The 19,442-nt window shown below is 32.7% G+C and overlaps 2 protein-coding genes across 5 annotated transcripts in view; both read right to left on the reverse strand.

Moving 5' to 3' along the window:
* slc7a6 (solute carrier family 7 member 6) overlaps positions 1 to 8,382 on the reverse strand; it is a 25,648-nt gene extending 17,266 nt beyond the window's left edge. The window contains exons 1-2 of one of the 3 annotated variants that reach the window (XM_087259872.1): positions 8,344 to 8,382; positions 1,572 to 2,119 (exon numbers count right to left, since the gene is read on the reverse strand). In XM_087259872.1, the coding sequence (XP_087115998.1) occupies positions 1,572 to 2,058 (487 nt within the window). In that variant the 5' untranslated portion in view covers positions 2,059 to 2,119; positions 8,344 to 8,382. 3 annotated transcript variants of the gene reach the window in all.
* Positions 8,383 to 9,186: 804 nt separating this feature from the next.
* On the reverse strand, positions 9,187 to 18,600 carry si:dkey-181f22.4. 2 transcript variants are annotated; one of them, XR_015495743.1, is made up of 11 exons: positions 18,424 to 18,600; positions 17,896 to 18,049; positions 16,207 to 16,356; positions 15,995 to 16,131; positions 15,864 to 15,913; positions 15,524 to 15,664; positions 15,351 to 15,436; positions 14,771 to 14,839; positions 14,058 to 14,240; positions 13,411 to 13,569; positions 9,187 to 11,112 (listed from the first exon to the last, which is right to left on the reverse strand). XR_015495743.1 is itself a non-coding variant. In XM_087261303.1 (11 exons), the coding sequence occupies exons 1-11, from the start codon at positions 18,564 to 18,566 to the stop codon at positions 10,808 to 10,810; spliced, it is 1,542 nt and encodes a 513-aa protein (XP_087117429.1). In that variant the 5' UTR covers positions 18,567 to 18,600; the 3' UTR covers positions 9,187 to 10,807. The 2 variants fall into 2 exon arrangements, 1 of the variants encoding a protein (XP_087117429.1); XM_087261303.1 differs by having other exon boundaries at positions 14,058 to 14,205.
* Positions 18,601 to 19,442: the final 842 nt, after the last annotated feature.

Here is a 19,442-nt window from a genome sequence, read left to right on the forward strand (position 1 = left end):
ACAACTACCACATCTAAATATTAATGGCAAAGCATTAATAATAAATACGTTATACATGTTATGCGTTTTAAAAACATCCATATAGCGCTGTTATTTACATGCAAAGTACAATTAAAGAAAACCTCTAAATGCCATCTGAAATGTTCTTGTAAAAAGAGCATTTTCTCATGCTTCTCTGTAGATTTAGTATTTTCACTTTTATGAAAAAGAATATTCGTTATATTCCCTTTAAAGTCAAATGATTGAACATAAGCATAAGAGACTGAGAGAAATGCTCATTTTAAAAGAAAACATCAGACACACTTAGAAGTTTTTGACTTCTTCAATTGTTACCTTGGACCACAAACCAGTCTTGTTGCGCAGCTATATTTTGTAAACGTACAACTGTAAATATGTAAAAATTCAATGTTTGACTGGTTTTATGCATTAAGAGCTTAATTTGAATAACTTTAAGTGTGATGTTCTCAGTATTAAAAAACAAATCTCAGATTTCAGATTTTCAAATATTTGGATCTCAGTCAGATGAACCTCAAATGAAAAAAAAAAAAAAAAAAAAAATTATATATATATATATATATATATATATATATATATATATATATATATATATATATATATATATATATATATAAGAAATTAAATTTGCCTTGTCTTTTGACATAATTATAAGAAGTAATTATACTGTTAAATTACCTGGCAAACTAACAAAAAATAAAGAAAGAGAGAAAAAAAGAAAGAAAGAAAGAAAGAAAGAAAGAAAGAAAGAAAGAAAGAAAGAAAGAAAGAAAGGAAAAAATAAATTGATAAAAATAAATGAATAACAAATCAATTTAAAAATACAAATATATACAAATAAAAAAAGAAAGATTTTTTTTAAATTAACAATAAATGAATAAAAAATAAATAAATATGAATAAAAAGATTTTAAAAGAAAATGTATAAATAAATAAATACATTTTAAAATAAAATAATTAAAAATACAACAAAAAAAATCAATAAATAAATAAAATAATTGTTAACAAAAAATTTAATATATATTTATTTAATATTTATTTATATATATTTTTTTTACTTCCTGGATAATTTAACATTATAATTACCTAATAATTAATAATTAAGTCAAAATACATGGCAAATTGAATTTCTCCCTTCATGACACCTTTAAACCAAACAACAACAACAACAGAATCTTCCTGCACTTTTGGCACCGCAATCAGTTCCTCCCTCTGACATTAAAAACTAACACAACTTGAATAGATTAATGTGGAATAGCTAAAGTTTAGTGCTCGCCATGCCAACGGTAATGATTCCCTCATTTAGAGTAGCATGTCTAATGAAGCTGCTGGAGGTATCCAAGTAAAACAGTCAGAAGAGGAGAGGCACCACCGAACCAGAACAACGGGCTCAAAAACAGGTTACTCATTAACTTCCTCATGACATTTAAAAAGTTCGACCTATAATAAGTCTCAGCACCTTATCAGATCTTAGGGTGCGAAAACAGAATATTAAAAGTGAAAGAATGTGAAAAACAAGCATGGAGAGCAACGGTATGTCCTGTGAATTTTACTTACAGATACAAGCTGCAGCAATGAGCCGAGACGCAGAATACGGCGGCTCGCAGGTGGGAAAGAGAGGTTGAACTAGATAGTTGGCAAAAGTGATGGCTATTACCGCCTGGCTTGTTGGTTCAATGATAAGCAATGATGTCCACAGGCGTATAAATGCTATAAAACCTCCAAACGACTCTAGGATGTAGGCATAGCTGGCACCAGACTTTGTAATTGTGGTACCCAGCTCTGCATAACAGAGAGCGCCCACCACTGAAAAGATGCCGCCGATTGCCCAGATTACTAGAGACAGTCCATAGGAGGCGCTGTAAATGAGAACACCCTTCGGTGAGACAAATATGCCCGAGCCAATCATGTTGCCCACGATGAGGCTGACGCCGTTCAGGAGGGAAATTTCCTTCTTTAGCTGCATGCTTTCTCTGGGTTTGGAAAGGGCTGCAGGACTCTCGGGCTGGCCGTTCATCTTTTTGGAGTCAGTGTTGTTCTCCATCCTGTCCACAGGATGTGTTGGTGCTCGGAGACAGAGGGGTCCCTCGTCGACCTTGTCCAACCTGACAGAGATCAGAGATCCTGACATTAGAAAAGGGACAGTAGATTTGGTGTTTTACTTCAAAATTCAAATGCTCTCATTATTTTCTAAACTAGTGAAATTGTTTTATTTTTTGGATTTTTAAATTTTTTTTTGCGATATACATTTCGATATTAATTGGAAAATTGTAGATTCAATTTGGAAATAATGTATAATGTTAGATGGATTGGGATGATTCTGCAGTGGGAGTGCATCTCCATAAAATCTAATAACAATCTATAAACTTTTTGAGGTCCCTCTGACCCATTTTCATTGTGGTCTGTGCTATTTGCAGTGCATTTCTGTATTTGCATGTGTTCTATAAATACAGTCAAGACAAAGATACAATTGAAATAGTGTTTTATCGTTTCCAGAGTCTAACAGTATTCAAGTACAGTAGCTGAATGATAAAAATAAATACAATTCAATAAAATTAATTGTAGTTAAGTTAAAAAATGATCCAACTTCTTATACCTGAATGCTTTTAAAATCATCAGAAACACATGCAAACGATAAATTATAATTCAAACTCAACATTGCATATATACTGTGATGTGATCATTCGCAATAGTCACATCGCAATATCGATGCTGAGCCAAATTTGTGAGTGGTATACTTATATATGCTGAGTACTGTAGTTATTAAAACTTTTATGTTAAGAAATGTGTTCAAACAAATCTCTTCATTAAAAACGTAAATTGGGGAAAAATATACAGGGGGGCTAATAAATTAGGAGGGCTAATAATTCTAATTTCGACTGTAAATCTCAGTATTTTTGCCAACTGGAAGTCAGAAGGAAAGTGTTGTTTTTATTAACAAAAACTATTAAAAATGGTTTTCAGTAACTGTAATATACAGAAATAAAATTAAACCCAATAGATGAAAGATTAAAACTTATAAATATGATTTCTAAAAATATTTTGTTGCAATTATTCCAGATGCTTTCTTAACATTTCAAACAAACATCCATGTCAACCAACCAAAGCTATTTTCGTGACAAGAACATTTTAATTTTAAATATATAGGATTAAAAACAAACAAATAAATACAGAAATTAAATAAGCTATTTTTTGTGTTAATACATGATAAACAAAATCTAAAAACTTTTCCTGGTGTCACTTTGTTAAAAATGTCCTTAAGAGGGTTCATTTATTTAAAAAAATGTCTTCTGGACTCATTAAAAGCAGGACAGTTACGTAGAATGTGTTTTACTGTAAGGGGAGTTGTGGAGTACAAACACTGAGTGGGGTCTTCACCTTTGAGCAAAAAGGCATGGGTTAATCTTGTATGTTCAATACAACATCTAAAAATTACTTGATCAAATCTAGTCTTAAAATGTCTTAAAACTGAGATTTAAGGTAAAATTTCTCACAAATCATATTGGTCACACTTTATTTTGATGGTGCGTTTGTTGAAGTTACTGTATATTGACAAAGTAATTTTCATTAGATTATAAGTAGACTGTTAGTTTGGGGTTAGGGTTAGTGTAAGTTGACATATACTTGCAAAGTCAGTTAAATGTCAGTTGAAGGAACAGAATCAACAGATATTAATCGGACAGTCTACTTGTACTCAAATGGACCATCAAAATAAAGGGTTACCATTATATTTTTCCAATGCATCCCACTCCTCTTGCCACTTTTAAAAAATGTAAACAGATTTTTCACTGAAGAAATGAAGCTATGCAGATCTGAAATGACATAATGACTAGTAAACTATCTCATAAATTGGACCTTTTTGGACTAATACTTCTTACGGTCGCAATAATCAATATATTGACTTATCTCGCAATACATAGACATGACCTCAGTGATTTTTTTTACATCAAAATGAACGTCAGCAGCATTTCAGCTGATTGCGCAGCCTCTGTCATCTCATCTAATCTCTGTCAGAGGTGTCAGTGAGCTCAGGAAACTCTTTTACAAACAATGATTATTGACAAGCTAAAAAAGGTGCATTTTCACATTTAAAAAAAAAATACTAAAGATTCGGAATAATGCTGGGTGATATGGCAAAAATACAATTTCCATAATTATTTTCCATATTGAATGATAACGATATATGTTTCGATATAAGTTGTTAATGCTTCCAGATTTAAAAGAACAACCCAACAACGACTGAAGGCACAAAAATTAGATTGGCTGAAAATTGTCGGCTGATAATATTTCAGCGACTGAAAATTCAGTACATCTCAATATCAATACACTTTTAGATTTTCATTGTTGCACATTGATGCTGTGTGATTGGCTCTTAGATCAATATAGAGTAAAAAAAAAGTCCAGAGCTTTTCATTGTTATTGACATAAATTTTATGGAGATTCAACATAATATCGTTTATCGGCGCAGCCCTAGTATGGAATACAAAGCTCTGATTTAACACTGCATTCCACTTTCATTATGTGATCATGCAAAAGGCCACACATTCACAAATAATGTTAAAGCCATTTTACTGTACATTGACCAGTGTCAAAGTTCATACTAGGACATTACCTTTTTAAACATCAAATGACAGAATCTAAATAATCAAGCAGTTTAATTTGAACTTTGATGTGACCAGACATGAAAGAGTGCTGTTCATTTTATGTTTTGCTGAAAGCTAAACATGTAGTTGCATGTTCTTGGAAAAAAACAAGACAGTCCTGGTGTATCTCAGTGGATAAAGGAGATGACATCTTACCTTGCCTTACCTAGGCCTAACCTATTTTTTGAAAAACTAAATGAATATATTTTGGTCTGTTTGGAAAATATTCTCTGACTTTTTGGAGAATCTAGATGTCGATTCTTTTTTGAACTGACAGACATTGAAAGTATATAGATTAAACAAATATTTTATTGCTGTATTATTTAACATTAATATTGGTTTTTGTTTATTTTGCTTTTTTATTTTGTGCTGTATTTTTGTTTTTGTATTATTTCTTACAATTTAATTACTTGTTTTTTTTTTGCTAAACTGAAAAATTAAGTCTGTCAATTTGTATGACAATGTTTAAAATAAAAATTGTTGTTAAAAAAAAAGAAAAAACTAGGTGGTTTAATAATCATTAAATTATCAGTGGCATTAAATGATGATTATATCACTTATTGTATTAATTTCTGTGACAATATAACGTGCAACCAAACATTATGTATTGTGACAGGCCTAGATACCATTGGAGAATTCTCAAAAACTAGGCCCACATGACATCTGCATGCGCAGAAATCCACAGATATTTAGCCCATCATTGCGTCTATTTATTTACTTGTGTAAATGTAAGCAAATGTATATTTTTTCAGTTTTATATGAAAATGTTCATATGATTTATTTACAATATAGTTTGTAAAAGCAATATTTTCTGTCTTTTTACATGAGAGACTTGCTTTGTTTAGCAAAAAAAAGTGGATATAATTGTATTCGCATTGTAAACATTCAATAAAAATTTAAAAGGTATTATTTTTATGTCATATATAAAGTTTTTAGTTATGAAACTCCTAAATTTATTCAGCATAAATACGCAGATTTTTTACAAAATTCTCTGCAGAAACAGCAAAAAATGTCTGCAGATTCTGTCTGGCCTTAGCAATAACCCACAAACAATTAAAAAGTCACATCCGGCCTCCAATGTCTAGCAATGGTGTGAAGTAAGTCAGTGTCAGTGTGATGATTTTATTACATACGTGCAAAATGTGCTGTAGCTAATTGGCACAAAAGCTAGTGTGAGATTACATCACTGGAATATAACACAAGAATTGATTTCTTCATTCAAAAATGAGTTTCATATCCCAATCCTTTATCAATCAGAATCTAAAAATGTGTGTGTGTGTGAATGTAAAAACATGTTCACGTTTAATCTGGGTCTACGTCGATTTCCAAATGAGGGAAATCACACATTTTGTTCTGACTTGCTGTTTGTTGATTCTCTATAAATGATTAAGCACAACGTGTCTACTGCTGCCACATCTCCTAGCCTACAGAGCTGATAGCGCATTCCTCCAATTATTTGACTTGTACCACTCATTTCATTCTTGTAAAACGGTCATCACCCCAAGTATGTTTAAAAATCTTCCAGTCCCTCTTGTGTTTCAAAGCACGGCCAGACAATTTACAATTAATCTCTATTGTAGCATGCGACTTCTAAACAAGCACTGATTGAATTTTTCCCCAAATTCTCCCCAGAGAGCTTTCCTTTCCTCAGGCTTGTTTACCATCCAAGAAGATGTTTCCCACAACTCGAACATTCACCAAAACATCTGCACTCATGACACAGTGGTAAAGGGAAGTTCACTATCGTAGCCTTGGAAACGCAGTGACATCATTTCACCCTTGACACTGAATGAGTTTTTTTGTGGGAACCTGTCTGGCTTTTGATGGATGCTTTTGGTGTTTTTGTCTTTATACAAACTAATTAGTGAAAGACAATATGTTAAATCTTTACAGGTAAATGTTTAAATGGAAGTGTAAGTAATGTGCATGTTTGAATGGGTATTGTAGTTTCGTAAAGAGCGAACATTTTTCCATGTAACATCAGTCAAATAATTAACACCCAGTGAACTGACTGCACAGAATATCCATCCCTCACAGCCTCATTTCATTCATTTTTAAACAATAGACCTTGGTGATTTTTAAAATTCATATCAATGGCTACCAGAACATTACAAGTAAAAAAAAAAAAAACTGAGTAAACTAATTATATATTATATACATTATAATATACTAAAATAAATAATATCTCCAGATAGTGTGCTGAGATCTTATGAAACAAAACTATTAGTCTGTGAGAAATTGAACTTCATTTACAACATTATTTCCTTTAATTAAAGCCGCTGGAAAACACCCTGAAGTGTTTGTACTACAGTTTGGAGCACAAACTTCCATGTATGCGCAGGTGTAAACTCACATGAGCTGACAAAGTTTACAGAAGGATTATGCTCGAGTTATATTCATCAAATTGGTACTTGTGGTTATTTAATGCTGTGACCTATATAAAAAAAAGTTTGTGTGAACTGTGTTAGAAGTAGAGTTTGCACATGTGAATGCCTCATTCTTATGTGATTACATCATTTGACTGTAGATAAAAGATAGTTAAGTTGAAACGAATTTCACAGACTGTGCATTTCCAGTATATCTCACTCCATAAGACCTTAATATGTGATCAGGAGCTACAAATTCAGCTAAAATTGTACTTTCATGTTCTTCTGAAAAAAAAAGTCACCAATATCTTGAATGGCCTGAGGGCAAGTTAATCAACAAAGCAAATGTACAATTTAAGAGAACCGTCCATTTATATTTGTCAAACAGAATCTATGACTAAATGACTGTCCTAACTCACGCCCTTTTAAATTTGTTTTTTAATCCTTAATAAATATTTTTAAGAGTAAGTTTGTAGAGATAATCACTTTTTTACTGGACACTATTTCCCAAGTATTTTTTGTTTGTTTGGATTACATAAAGTGCATATATTCCTTTGTTTTTGGGATTTCTTAACGTATTAAAATCTGACTTGAAGCAAAATAAGAAAATTAATCTGATTTTAACCATCCCTTAAGAAAAACAACAACTTGTCTCCGCGCGATCAAAACAAGTTAAGACTTGGCAACCCTCTTTGTTAACGACCAGACGCACATCAGTCCTGTCGCGTCCAAGAAAAGACACGCAGGGCTCTGTACAAAACAACACGTATATTACATGTCACCGGCTGACACAAAAAACACTAAATACACACAACAGCACAAGTGTCTAAATCTACATTACGACAAATAGACTTCAACGTTAAGGTTATTGCCTTTAAGCACATCAGCTGTTCAACAAAACAACCCCATCAGCGTTTAAACGCCCTGTAAAGCGCTCTTGTTATGTGGGTAAGATTTTAGAGTGATTCTCTAATAAAACGGTATTTTATAAAATCATTGCTCTTAAAGTAAATCACGCTGAATGACGGTAATATAGAGATTATTTTGTAATAGATGGCGTGAGACGTGACATCCTGTTTTTCTAACGTAGAGGGCAGCCGAACCCCTGCGTCATTTTAACGCAGATTTCCAGCGCTATACATGGAGTATAATAAACACATTCGGTTGATATTTATATGAGAAATTAGCAAGAAAGCAAATAAAATGGGTAGCTATTATCACCGCTTTAACACGAGCACCGCATCCCATCTTATTCTCCACTCTTATTCTCTTATTCTTTAAGAATAAAGTTGAGAAAACAGAATCGTGTCATTAGCTTACCTTGTCGTGTCGTTTGTTTATCGTCGGTGTCTAACTGGTACCGTTTGCAGAAAGGGCAGCATCTTTAACTACACCAGGAACCCTGAAGCACCGAGGGCAAGCTGCCAAAGAAAGTCACGTGATACCGGTAAAATTAACGTCACGTGGCTATCTTTGCAAATCAGACGAACCGACCCGGTCTGTCAACATGCCCATTCAGGTGCTGCCCGTGAGCCAAAAAAGCGACCTATTTAAAGGTAATGTTTTCGTCAGAATGTGTTAAAAGAGGTTGCTGATTAATTCTGTTCACACCTCATATAGTAAAAGGTGATTAACAAACTTTAGAGGAAAGAAAATAATTAAACCGAACGATATAGGTCTACTGAGAAAACAAAAAGGAAGATATTTATCAAAATGTACACACAACGCTTTTTCTTTCTGGTCACAAACTGTAATTCAAATATATGTTTGACAAATAAGCCTATATAAAACATAAAATAGTTTGAAATATCTTTTTTTAAATACTTTAAAAGATAAGTATCTTATTCTTACCAAGTCTACATTTATTTGTTTAAAATTTAGAAAGAGCACTATTGTAAAAAAAAAAAAATTATTTAAATTTAAGAAATAATTGTCCTTTATTTTATAAAGGTACACAAATAATATATAAATTAACCGCAATACATAATTATCACCTGTGATGGAAAGGCTGAATTTGCAGTCACTTTTTGTCAATTTATTGCATTATTGCTAAAGTATTTCTAATAAAACATTTCTTTATTTTTTTAAACAAAAAAAAACAATCATATTTTAACTTTATTATTTGAATAAAATGTCTCTTTGGTGTATAAAAATAATACATAGTTTATTTTTGTTGTTTTATTTGCAATATTTACACACAAAATTGACAAAACATTCTGTAGCATTGCATATAACCTCCAAAGACTTTGCTGAAGCAGCTTTTTTTCATGTCAAAGTAATTTCACCTCTCGCATTGCAATGTGAGTAAATGCGCCTACTGTACATGTCCGTTAAAACTTACTAGTCTGCAGATCATCTTTGCAATTAGACAGTCTGTGCGGAGGAATGTGGCATGGTATTGACCTGTGTACTAATACTGTTCTCTTAGAAGAGAATCGTACATAAGTGTTCGAAGTAAAGGCCAAATGCACAAAACAGTGTGAACATTTCATGACATATTGTGAATATTTTATTTCTATTCTTGCTGTATACATACTGCACCACTGTTATCAGTTAAAAAATAATGTCTTGTTGCAAGATACACTACAACCAGAAACTACTGAGTCTGTTGTGCAACATGCACAGTATAACATCAGAAATGTGTAGCACATACACACACATGCAAAAACACAAGATACATTTGGCTATACCAATAACACATGTCTGGTTAAAGAATCTAATCTTAATAGGTTGTGAAATGACCTTGAAATTAAAGTTTATATCTCATAAGTCTATGCTATTACATCACAGTTCTGACTTTTTATAAGCATGTAGTTTCCATCTCGATTACATGATTTAATTTCTCACAATTGTAAGTTTATATCAGGGGTCACCAATCTCGTTCCTGGAGGTTCGGTGCCGTGCAGGGTTTAGCTTTAACTTGCCTCAACACACCTGCCTGGGTGTTTCAAGTATACCTAGTAAGACCTTGATTAGCTTGTTCAGGTGTGTTTGATTAGGGTTGGAGCTAAAATCTGCAGGACACCGGACCTCCAGGAACAAGCTTGGTGATTCCTGGTTTATATGCTCTCACACTCCTGAATTTTTACCTGCAAGATGTACACTTGCACTTTGTGAGATTACCCTAAGTGTGACTGAACAAGTGAGACAGAAACTCACGAATGCAAGAACAAATTCAGAAGTTTTTTTGTTTGTTTACATTTGGAGAAAAGTCTGAATTGTGAGATATAAACAATAACCATTTTTGTGGAAAAAAAATCAATAATAACTTGAATGACATGAATCATAACAAAAGATATTAACAATATTTTACAACAACCATAAAAGTGAATGCTGTGAAGTGAGTATGATTAAGGGAAACAGCCAAATCCTTCATAAAGTCTCTTGTAAATAATCTGCTTTTGTGCTGCTGCTTTTCTTCTACTCCTCAGACAAAGGAATGTAATCAAACCAGTTCTTGACCGTTCATCAGAACATCATGTTCAAAGGCACTGGAATAATCCCTTCAGTTTGCAAACTGAGAAACAATGACACCATCAGAATGGGTGTTAACTTGATGAGATTTTTAGATTTAAAACTGCATTGCAGCATAACCATCGAGAGAGTTTAAACTCTTTTCTTATGTTCCATTATGGAGCATTCCAAACAAAAACACGTGCTAGAAATCTCTCATATTAATAATGACATTTCATACTGCCATAAAACATCTAATATCAATCTGATATCAATTGTATCTCGTGCAGCTTGTGCACAACTGTAAACCAGAGGTCTTGTTTAGCATAAGTTAGCCAGCCTGCCACCTATGGGTGGTCTGAGCATTTTCAGTGGATACTAATCCTAAAGTTGAGGCCACCAAGATGGCAACGTTTTCACCAAGGCAGACGCAGATATCAAGCAAACAACGCGTGCGTGCCGTCAAGGTCAGGGCCGCAGTGATGATCTCGTACGTCTCACGGGTCACAGCCTGTCGAGCCCTCAACACGTCCAGGAGGTTGTTGAAACGTCCTTCGGTCATGTAGCGAACAATGGCCTCTCGTCTCTCTTGCAGAAGTCGGCAACAGCTCTTTCCCGCAGACAGCTGACATTTGACTTGAGAAAGAGGAAGGATTACATTAGAGTATAAGTCCTGTATTGTGATAATATAACTTCCAAACTAACACAAAGACACTTATGCTGTGCATTACTGGACTGTAAAGAGTTCAAGCACTCTGATTTTATATATATAAACTCATCTGTGATCAAGCATGCCTAGTGTTTAGTCTTTAAAATAGAACCGACTGAGGCAGAATTAATATGACAAGGCAAATGCTGAACAGATATTCATGTTACTCATATCTTGGCTCTTCTGTAGATTTTTAAACCTATCGTTGAGTTTATCTTGTTACTAAATGTGTGTACATATATATTTATTTTGTTTTATATTAACTTTAGTATTAATTTTGACTACTATTCAAATGTTTATAGAATGTATTTTTAATAAAGTTCTTGAAGTCAGATTCTCTGACTAAAAATTTAAGACCATTACGAATTCTATTGCAAACTTATACACAAATTTTTCTCCTCCAGTGGAAATAATTTGTACTGGTTTAATTTAATTTAATTTTTTCATTTAGTTATTTCTTAGCCACATATTTAAATAAAGTGTTAAAAGAAGCAAACATGTTATTTACATATAGTTGTTTTTCAGCATGACTATTCTTTTTAAAAAAGTTTTAAAACCTATAATAAACAAACATTATTTTAGCCCATCATTGAGTTTATTTCTTTACTAAATTTGTATTAATATATATTTATTCTGATTTTATATTAATTTTAGTAATATTTTTGACTAATACGCAAATGTTTATAGCAGTATTTACAATAATGCATGTAAAGTCAAGGTTTCTGCAGGTTTCAAGTCAAATTTAAGACTTTAAATCATTTTAAAGACCATTATGAATTATATTTCAGACTTATACACAGATTTTTTTAATGGCTAATGGAAAAGATTTGCTTCTAATTTAGTTATTTCTTAGCCACATATTTTAAATAAATTGTCAAAAGAATCAAAATTGTTTACATTTACTTTTACATTTACTTGTTTTTAGCATAATTTGTCTTTAAAAAAGATAGACTAGTTTTAAAAACTATTATAAACAAAATTTATGCACAACAATCTGTCAAGTTTGTTGTCCTCACCAGATAGCTATAGAATACATGGAGAATGTACTTTAAACATATGTTATTGTGAGAGGAATATAATTAAACAATACTGGTAAATACAGTTAATAAATGTAACTTTTTGTTAAAGTTTTTTTATTAAAATGGATTGTTGTTTTTGCATGGGTGCTGGCTTGGTCGGGAGGCTTTACATGAACATAGGAAAATTAATACCCGTTTAAAATGACTTAAGACTTGGATTTGCATTGTAAATCAAATCAAATAAATTATTTTTTTGTGTCTAGTTAATGTACTTCCAAATTCATTCAGCATAAATCTGCAGATTTTTTTAAACAAAACTATGCATGCAGATTCTGTCTAGCTCTACATGTATTGATTAATGCTTCCAATGTCCTCTGATTATAATTACAATGTCAAATTTTGATTCACTTTACTTTTTTTTATGGAATTATGAGTAATTCCAATTGATTTGATTTTGCATGCTCTGAAACCCAACACCAACCATCTTTTTTTAGGTGAGAGCAAAACAAATCCAAACAACAAGCCTTGGACTGTTTAGAGATATTAATGGTAATAATAATTCAGTATTCAAATACAAAATGTTGTACAATAAGGAAATCAATGTTTATAACAAATTCTAACTTTGTGCTTACATTTTAAATTTAGCAATAATAAAATTGCACATATAAAAGACTAGAATAGATAGCTTTAGAAAGTACCTTTAAGTGTTTTCATTGCATCATTGAAACTTCAACAGTGGCGTATTTATTAAAACTCGGCTTCGCTCTTATCTCCAATACTACTTGAATTTAAATGAACAAAACAAGAGTATTTCTGGGAAAAACAAAACCTCTCTGGGGAGGAAACACACTGGACACAGATAAGGCATTAGTGGGAGGTTATTCAGGAAGCAAGAGCGAACACAGTCCCACAGAACTGCTTACTGCGCACATGTAAAAGCACAACACAAACAAGGACTGACACATCTGCTGTGTCCAGGTAGTTATGCCAACAGTATGTACACAATATGTACACAAAAGCTCCTCCATATTTGTTTAGCTAAAATAAAACCGGCTGACAGAGAGCAGAACACCTTCCAGATGGATTAAAGCATGTTTATGTTCTTGGTGCAAATTCATAGGTTGCAATATGTGGGATCAGAGGGAATTGGTGGGATTTAAATACGCATACTGTTAGGACTTTTTGGAGAAGGAATAAATTTCTCACCTTGGTTGCCCGTGTTGTGTTGTGAGTTGCTCAGGAATCGCGATGTAGGAGAAACACATGGTGATCTTAAAGATGTAGGACTTTGTCTCTGAACTCCATGATTTCCATTACCATAATCTTGCCAGGGGTTATTAGAATGGACTGAGCTTTTTCCTGAGTCTGTAAGACATGAACAGGGGAAAAAATCATAAGACATTTTTTATTATATTTAACCAATGTGTACTGTTCAAATTGCAAGTTGCAAAGCCATGACACCACATAAAAAATCAGCAGTAAAAATAATAAATTTGACCTATACCAACAGGGAAAACCACCAACCATCAAGAATGCATGATTATTTGGTGTCAAGGCTTTGCAATCGAAAAAATGTCATTATAATGTAAGTCAATGGGGCAAAAACAGCCACTAACATAACGAAAGAGTAGTACATTTTCCCAGAGTGTGTTGAGTTTTAAAAAAATTCCAAAGCATTTTCCCAAAATATGTGTCAACATTAGATTTGTAACCAAAAATCACTTCATTTGCTGAAACACAGAGAAAGTTGTGGCTAAATAAAGCTTTAAAATCAGTCCAGAGTTGATGAAGACATCCCCAACATCACACAAGGGTTAAGAGGGAGATATACAATTAAATAAGTAATCACTGACCCCTGCAGCATCTGGTCTGAGAACAGCCTCTTATTGTTATTGACAGAGAAGCCTCTCTTTTTGCTTTCGGTGAAGACACGGGTAGAGTTTGATGCTGTGGAATCACCTTGGAGGTCCATTTTTTTGTGGTACCTTGGCAACTGTTGTCCTGTTAGAGGTTAAAGACAATGTTCAGAATCCATCCTTACAGAACAACAAAAAAACATGTTGCATGTTAAAATCACACAAAAGCTCATAAAACACCTTAAAGGTTAAACTCATATGAACCCAATTACATGGCTTTCACATTAAAAACATTCATTAAAGCTTTAATCAAAATCACTAGCCCCCTTCCTCCGCTTTAATTAGCACACTATGTGTTTTGTAAAATAAAGCATAGGACTATAGCATACTATACATTCTCAGACACTTTTCAAAAAGTACAGTTTTGTACCATACAGGTGAATGCTAGTACCTTTAAGGTGCAATTTTGTACTTTTAAGGTTAACTTTTGTACCTTATTTGTACAGGTATTAAGATGTACCTTTTGAGGACTTGTTAGGAGCAAAAATGTACCTTTTGAAAAGGTCCCACCCCAGTGACAGATTTTGTACCTTTATTTCTGAGCGTGTAGCATATTTGCTCAAAAATAACACATTATAATATGAAACTAAAAACATTTCAATGCCAAATTAAGTAAAACATGCTCAAATTAATTGCAATAGTTGTCTTACTCCGAGGTTATGTAGCTCAATAGGCAACTCCCAGGTTGACTGCATTTTACAGCTCAGCAGCCTCCTCTCCTGGTCAAACACACAAGTAAAAATATCTGAATACACAATCAGTAATTGTTCACAGGCATTAGGACTGCACAATATATTGTTATAGCACTGCATGTTTCAGTAAAGCATTATTTTTCATTGGATTGTTTAATTTCTGAATTAACTTGTATTTAAGTGCATTTTAAATACCAAATTTTAATCAAAGATATCTTACATTTTAATTTAGACTTTTAAACCTAATTCAATTATTATTTAGCACAATAAATGGATAGTTCACCCAAAATTCAAATGTACTTACAATTTACAATTAACCCTTAAGTATTTACAAAGCTTTATGGGCTTTTTTCTGTTGAACCCAAAAATAGATATTTTGGAGTAACCATTGACTTTCATAGCAGGAAAAACAAATACTATGAAAGTCAATGGTTATTTCAACATTCTTCCAAATATATTCCTCTGTGTTCATTAGAAAAAAGAAACTCAAACAGGTTTGAAACAAGTGGAACTATCAATTGAATCAGTAGTTAAATACCTTGCATGTTTTCAGATGATGAACAGCTTCCGTGACAGTCTGAGGATTAAACGCTGCCAATGTTGTCCTGAGAACCACTGCACACTCTGTATGAGCAGAACATTTTTATTGATCCAAAAACATTAAATAAATTCTCCACAAAACAGCCATATTAAATAAACTACACAACTAACCCTTTGCCGAAGGGCGTTTTTGAGGTTCACCACTCAAGCATCTAGTGATAACTTGGGTAAGGGATTGATTTTGAGGGGTCGTGGGTGGCAAAAGGTCAACCCCTAAACCAAGCTCCAACTGATTCTGAAGCTGATCAATACCTGTATGAAAAAAAAAAACATGAAAAGTGAATGGTTTATTTATAGCACATTTAATACACAATGGTAATTCAAAGTGCTTTACGTAAACAAAAATGAAAGAGCATAGAACAACAAAGAATAAAAATGGATTAGAATGTGTTCCTAATGGATTATTATGGCTAAATAATAAGAAAATTAGATTGAAGAGACAATAACATACCTTCACATGGTCGCTTTCTATTTAGTGTTTCCCATAGCAGAACCCCAAAACTGAAAAACCATTTAAAAAGCGTAAATTAATCTAACAGTTCTACTCATTATTCTGAAACATTTGAATATAATGCACCTTACCTATACATGTCAGCCTCCACAGAAGGTGCAGCACCTAGTATGACTTCAGGCGACACATATGCCAGATCTCTGAAACATGGCCCACGGCTATTAGAGCTGTTCAATCCCATGGCCATCTCTTGACACCAGTCGCTCAGCTACAACAACAAACATTTAGTACAGCAGCAGCACAAACATTGCTGTCATAAAGCTATCTCTGGGCCTAGCAGTACCTTAGCACGGTAATGTTGGTCAAGAAGAACATTAGTGGCTTTCAGAGCTCCATGCAGCAGAGAAGCAGCATGCAGATGAGCTAAACCTTCAGCAACATCCAATAGAATCTGTAGACAAAGAGCTGTTGAAAGCTCTGGGAACAGGTCCGTCTAGAGAAGCAAAAGTAAAGAATGTTAGAATTTATGAGACATTTAATGAAATTTTTTTTTATTGCATAACCATCAGGAACAAACACACAAAACAACATAAAAGATGAAACGTAAAAAAACTAATATAACAATGGTTAAAAAAACAAACAAATATAAATAAAATAAAAATAACAAATTAAATAAAACACACAATGCATAGTGTACAGTATTTCTACATCCAATGGTTTTAAGAAATGACAGGGTAATCAAAAAAAAGTGTTAGAATAATTGATTCATATCTCAGATTTTTTGCTTTTTAACAATTTCACAGTAGAAATAAAGAAGTCAAACTTGATACAAAGAAATTAATGTCAGAGATAATTTAGCAAATTTCTGTTTGTGTATGTAAAATTTTGCCAATAAAATGAAGAGATTAACAATATTATCAAGACTTTTGTTGGATTTGTTTTTAAAATAAAGAGTAATATCTTTTAATGTAAAATAATAAATAAAATAAATAAAAGTTTTGTCATTTTAATACATATATCTGGCTAGATCCTTCCAGAAATTGTTTACAACGTTGCATTCAAAAAGGTAATGTTAAAGGCTCTCTTTATCCACATTGCAGAAACCACAGATATCCTCCATTTCAATGTACTTTGATGATAAATATTTTACTGGGTAGATTGCATGTAGTGTTTTAAAAATAATTTCCTTAATTTTGTTTTTAATAGTGTATTTGAAGGGAGTTAACCAGGCTCTTTTCCAATTAATATTAACTATAATAGAGTTGCAGAAACAATTGCCTTTAGGAGTCATTATCTTTTGATTAAAAATATATATATTACGAATAATTACGAGTACATTTTTTATCAGTCAACTCAACACCTTCTAAATGTAATTTTGGGTTTACAACAGATATAGAATTATAGCAAATATGATTTTTAACAAGTTGAACAATTTTTACAGGGATAGATTTAATAACTAAAATAAATTCTCTAAGTAGACCTGATTGTTCATATAAAAGAATATTTCCGAAACTGTCAAAAAGTTTTTAAAAGATGATTTATGTCTCTATTAAACCAATTTAATAAGAATAAAGATTTATCTGAAAAGGTTACCATTATTCCAAATAAAGAGGAGAAAAATTGTTAGAGTAACACATTTTTTAAGCAAGAATGGCTTGTTGATGAAATTTAGTTTAAGGGGAAATATTATAATCACATTCTTTAAAAAATCAAGCCAGGTTAAAAAGATTATGAGAGACATTTAATGATAGTGAGTATTAGTTATTACTGATGATGCAAGAGTGCTAATGTTATGTATTGGAATGCTGCTGCTCTTCATTAGTGCTATTTTTAGCCCTCGTTCCTTGAATCGGGGATTTCCATTATCTCACTGTCAGAGCAGTGAACACACCTACAATACCCTAAAATCAACATTCACACTTCCTGCTTTAGAAATCAGACCTGTCAGTTATGTTACGCACCTGCCTTTAGCTTATTAAATCATATGTTCAAATAAAATATGGTATTTATTGCATGCATAATATTGGCTTACCTCATGCAGCAGAGAATCTAGAGATCCTTCAGGCATCCAATCCCAAACCAGACCAACTAGAGAGTGTGATGTGCACACACCCAGCGGGATGAGTACTTGCTCGCAACACACCTGCCCCAACATCCCTGCTCTCTTTAACCTGTCAATCCATTTACTGAAAAGAAAGAGAGAGAGAGAGAGAGAGAGAGAGAGTTAGGTTTTGTTTTCCATTTCTTGGAAATACCCTGTTAGCTGCAATAGCTTATGCTTAAACAAATGTTAAATAAATACAATAGGCCTATATTATTAAAATAAATATAAATAATTCAATACAAGTTTTACTGCACACATTTTTGCAATATTGAATAGAAAAGAAATTAATAATAGTTATTATTGTTCTGTTATTATTTATATTTTGTTAGCAAGTGTAAATTTATTAATTGTAAATTTAAGTATTTAATACAATATGTATGTTTACTACAAAATGCACTACTAATAAACACGCAAAAGTGATCAGGCACAGATACAATGACTGGAAATGCACTTCACCTATCCTTGATTAACTTGACAGCCACTTTGCCTCCAGTTCTCCCGAAATGTCCTCGCAAACAGGCGCCTACGCTCGTTCTCACCAGAACTACATCTCGCAGGTCCTTCTCATCAATAATCTTTAAATGACTATGCTGAGCCATATTTCACTGTCTGTAGCGCAAAGAGCATTTGACTGCCTATTGAGCTAAAAGCGAAAGTAGTCAAGACTCGAGCCCGGCCCCGGATCGCGTGCTCTCTTGACACGTCACTTGTTTACGTCGCGTCTAATTGGCTATTGAGCTGACAGAAGTCCCCGGCTATTTTTAACAGTCACTGTCAAACAAATGTAGTTCAAATTGCGTAATTGTTTCATCTGAGAGAGTGCAACGGGTTTTCTGTGCTGCTTTTTTCATTCACACATAGAAAATGTTAGCAGTTTAGGGATAGTTCTCCTTCCCCAAATAAAAATAAAGTCTTTCATCATTTACATATCTTCTACTTCTAAACCTGTTTGAGTTTTTTTATTTTTTTTATTTTTTTTTTATTTTGCACTCAAATAAGATGTACCGAAAAATGTTGAGGGAAATAACTTTAATTCAGAAGCAGAGTTAGCATTAGCACAAAATACAGTCCTGCCTATTATATAATTATATGATCAATATATGATCAATACACTGTAAAAAATTTCCAGGTTTTCACAACAAGTTACTGTAATTTTTCACAGTAAATTACATTAGAATCCCTTCACAGTATTTAACTGAAAAATTCACAGTAATATGTTGTATTCATAATTTTATTGTGAAATTACGGCAGGCAGCATGATTACAGCAAATTACTGTGAAAAGGGCTATATCTTTTGCACGTTAGTTATAGAAATTCAAACCTTTTTTTAACTCAACGTAGAAATTAATACAAATGAACTTTTAACAGATAATAACAGAATGTTATAGCCCCCAAAACGATTTGGTTACCAACATCTTTTTGGTTGTACTGCACCTTTATTTAATTTTATACAGTTAACATAGAATAGGAAATAA

Source organism: Danio rerio, chromosome 7 (assembly GCF_052040795.2).
Source record: "Danio rerio strain M-AB ecotype USA chromosome 7, GRCz13ab, whole genome shotgun sequence".
Classification (NCBI taxonomy): domain Eukaryota; kingdom Metazoa; phylum Chordata; class Actinopteri; order Cypriniformes; family Danionidae; genus Danio; species Danio rerio.

Bases quoted from the DNA above. Each gene is read 5' to 3' on its own strand.
- si:dkey-181f22.4 (XM_087261303.1), bottom strand. From the start codon at position 18,566: ATGGCTCAGCATAGTCATTTAAAGATTATTGATGAGAAGGACCTGCGA. The intron at 16,132-16,206 runs GTACTGCTAGGC...TTGTTGTTGTAG, and splicing joins ACCAACATTACCGTGCTAAG to CTGAGCGACTGGTGTCAAGA. The intron at 15,437-15,523 runs GTTAGTTGTGTA...CTGCTCATACAG, and splicing joins AAAACGCCCTTCGGCAAAGG to AGTGTGCAGTGGTTCTCAGG.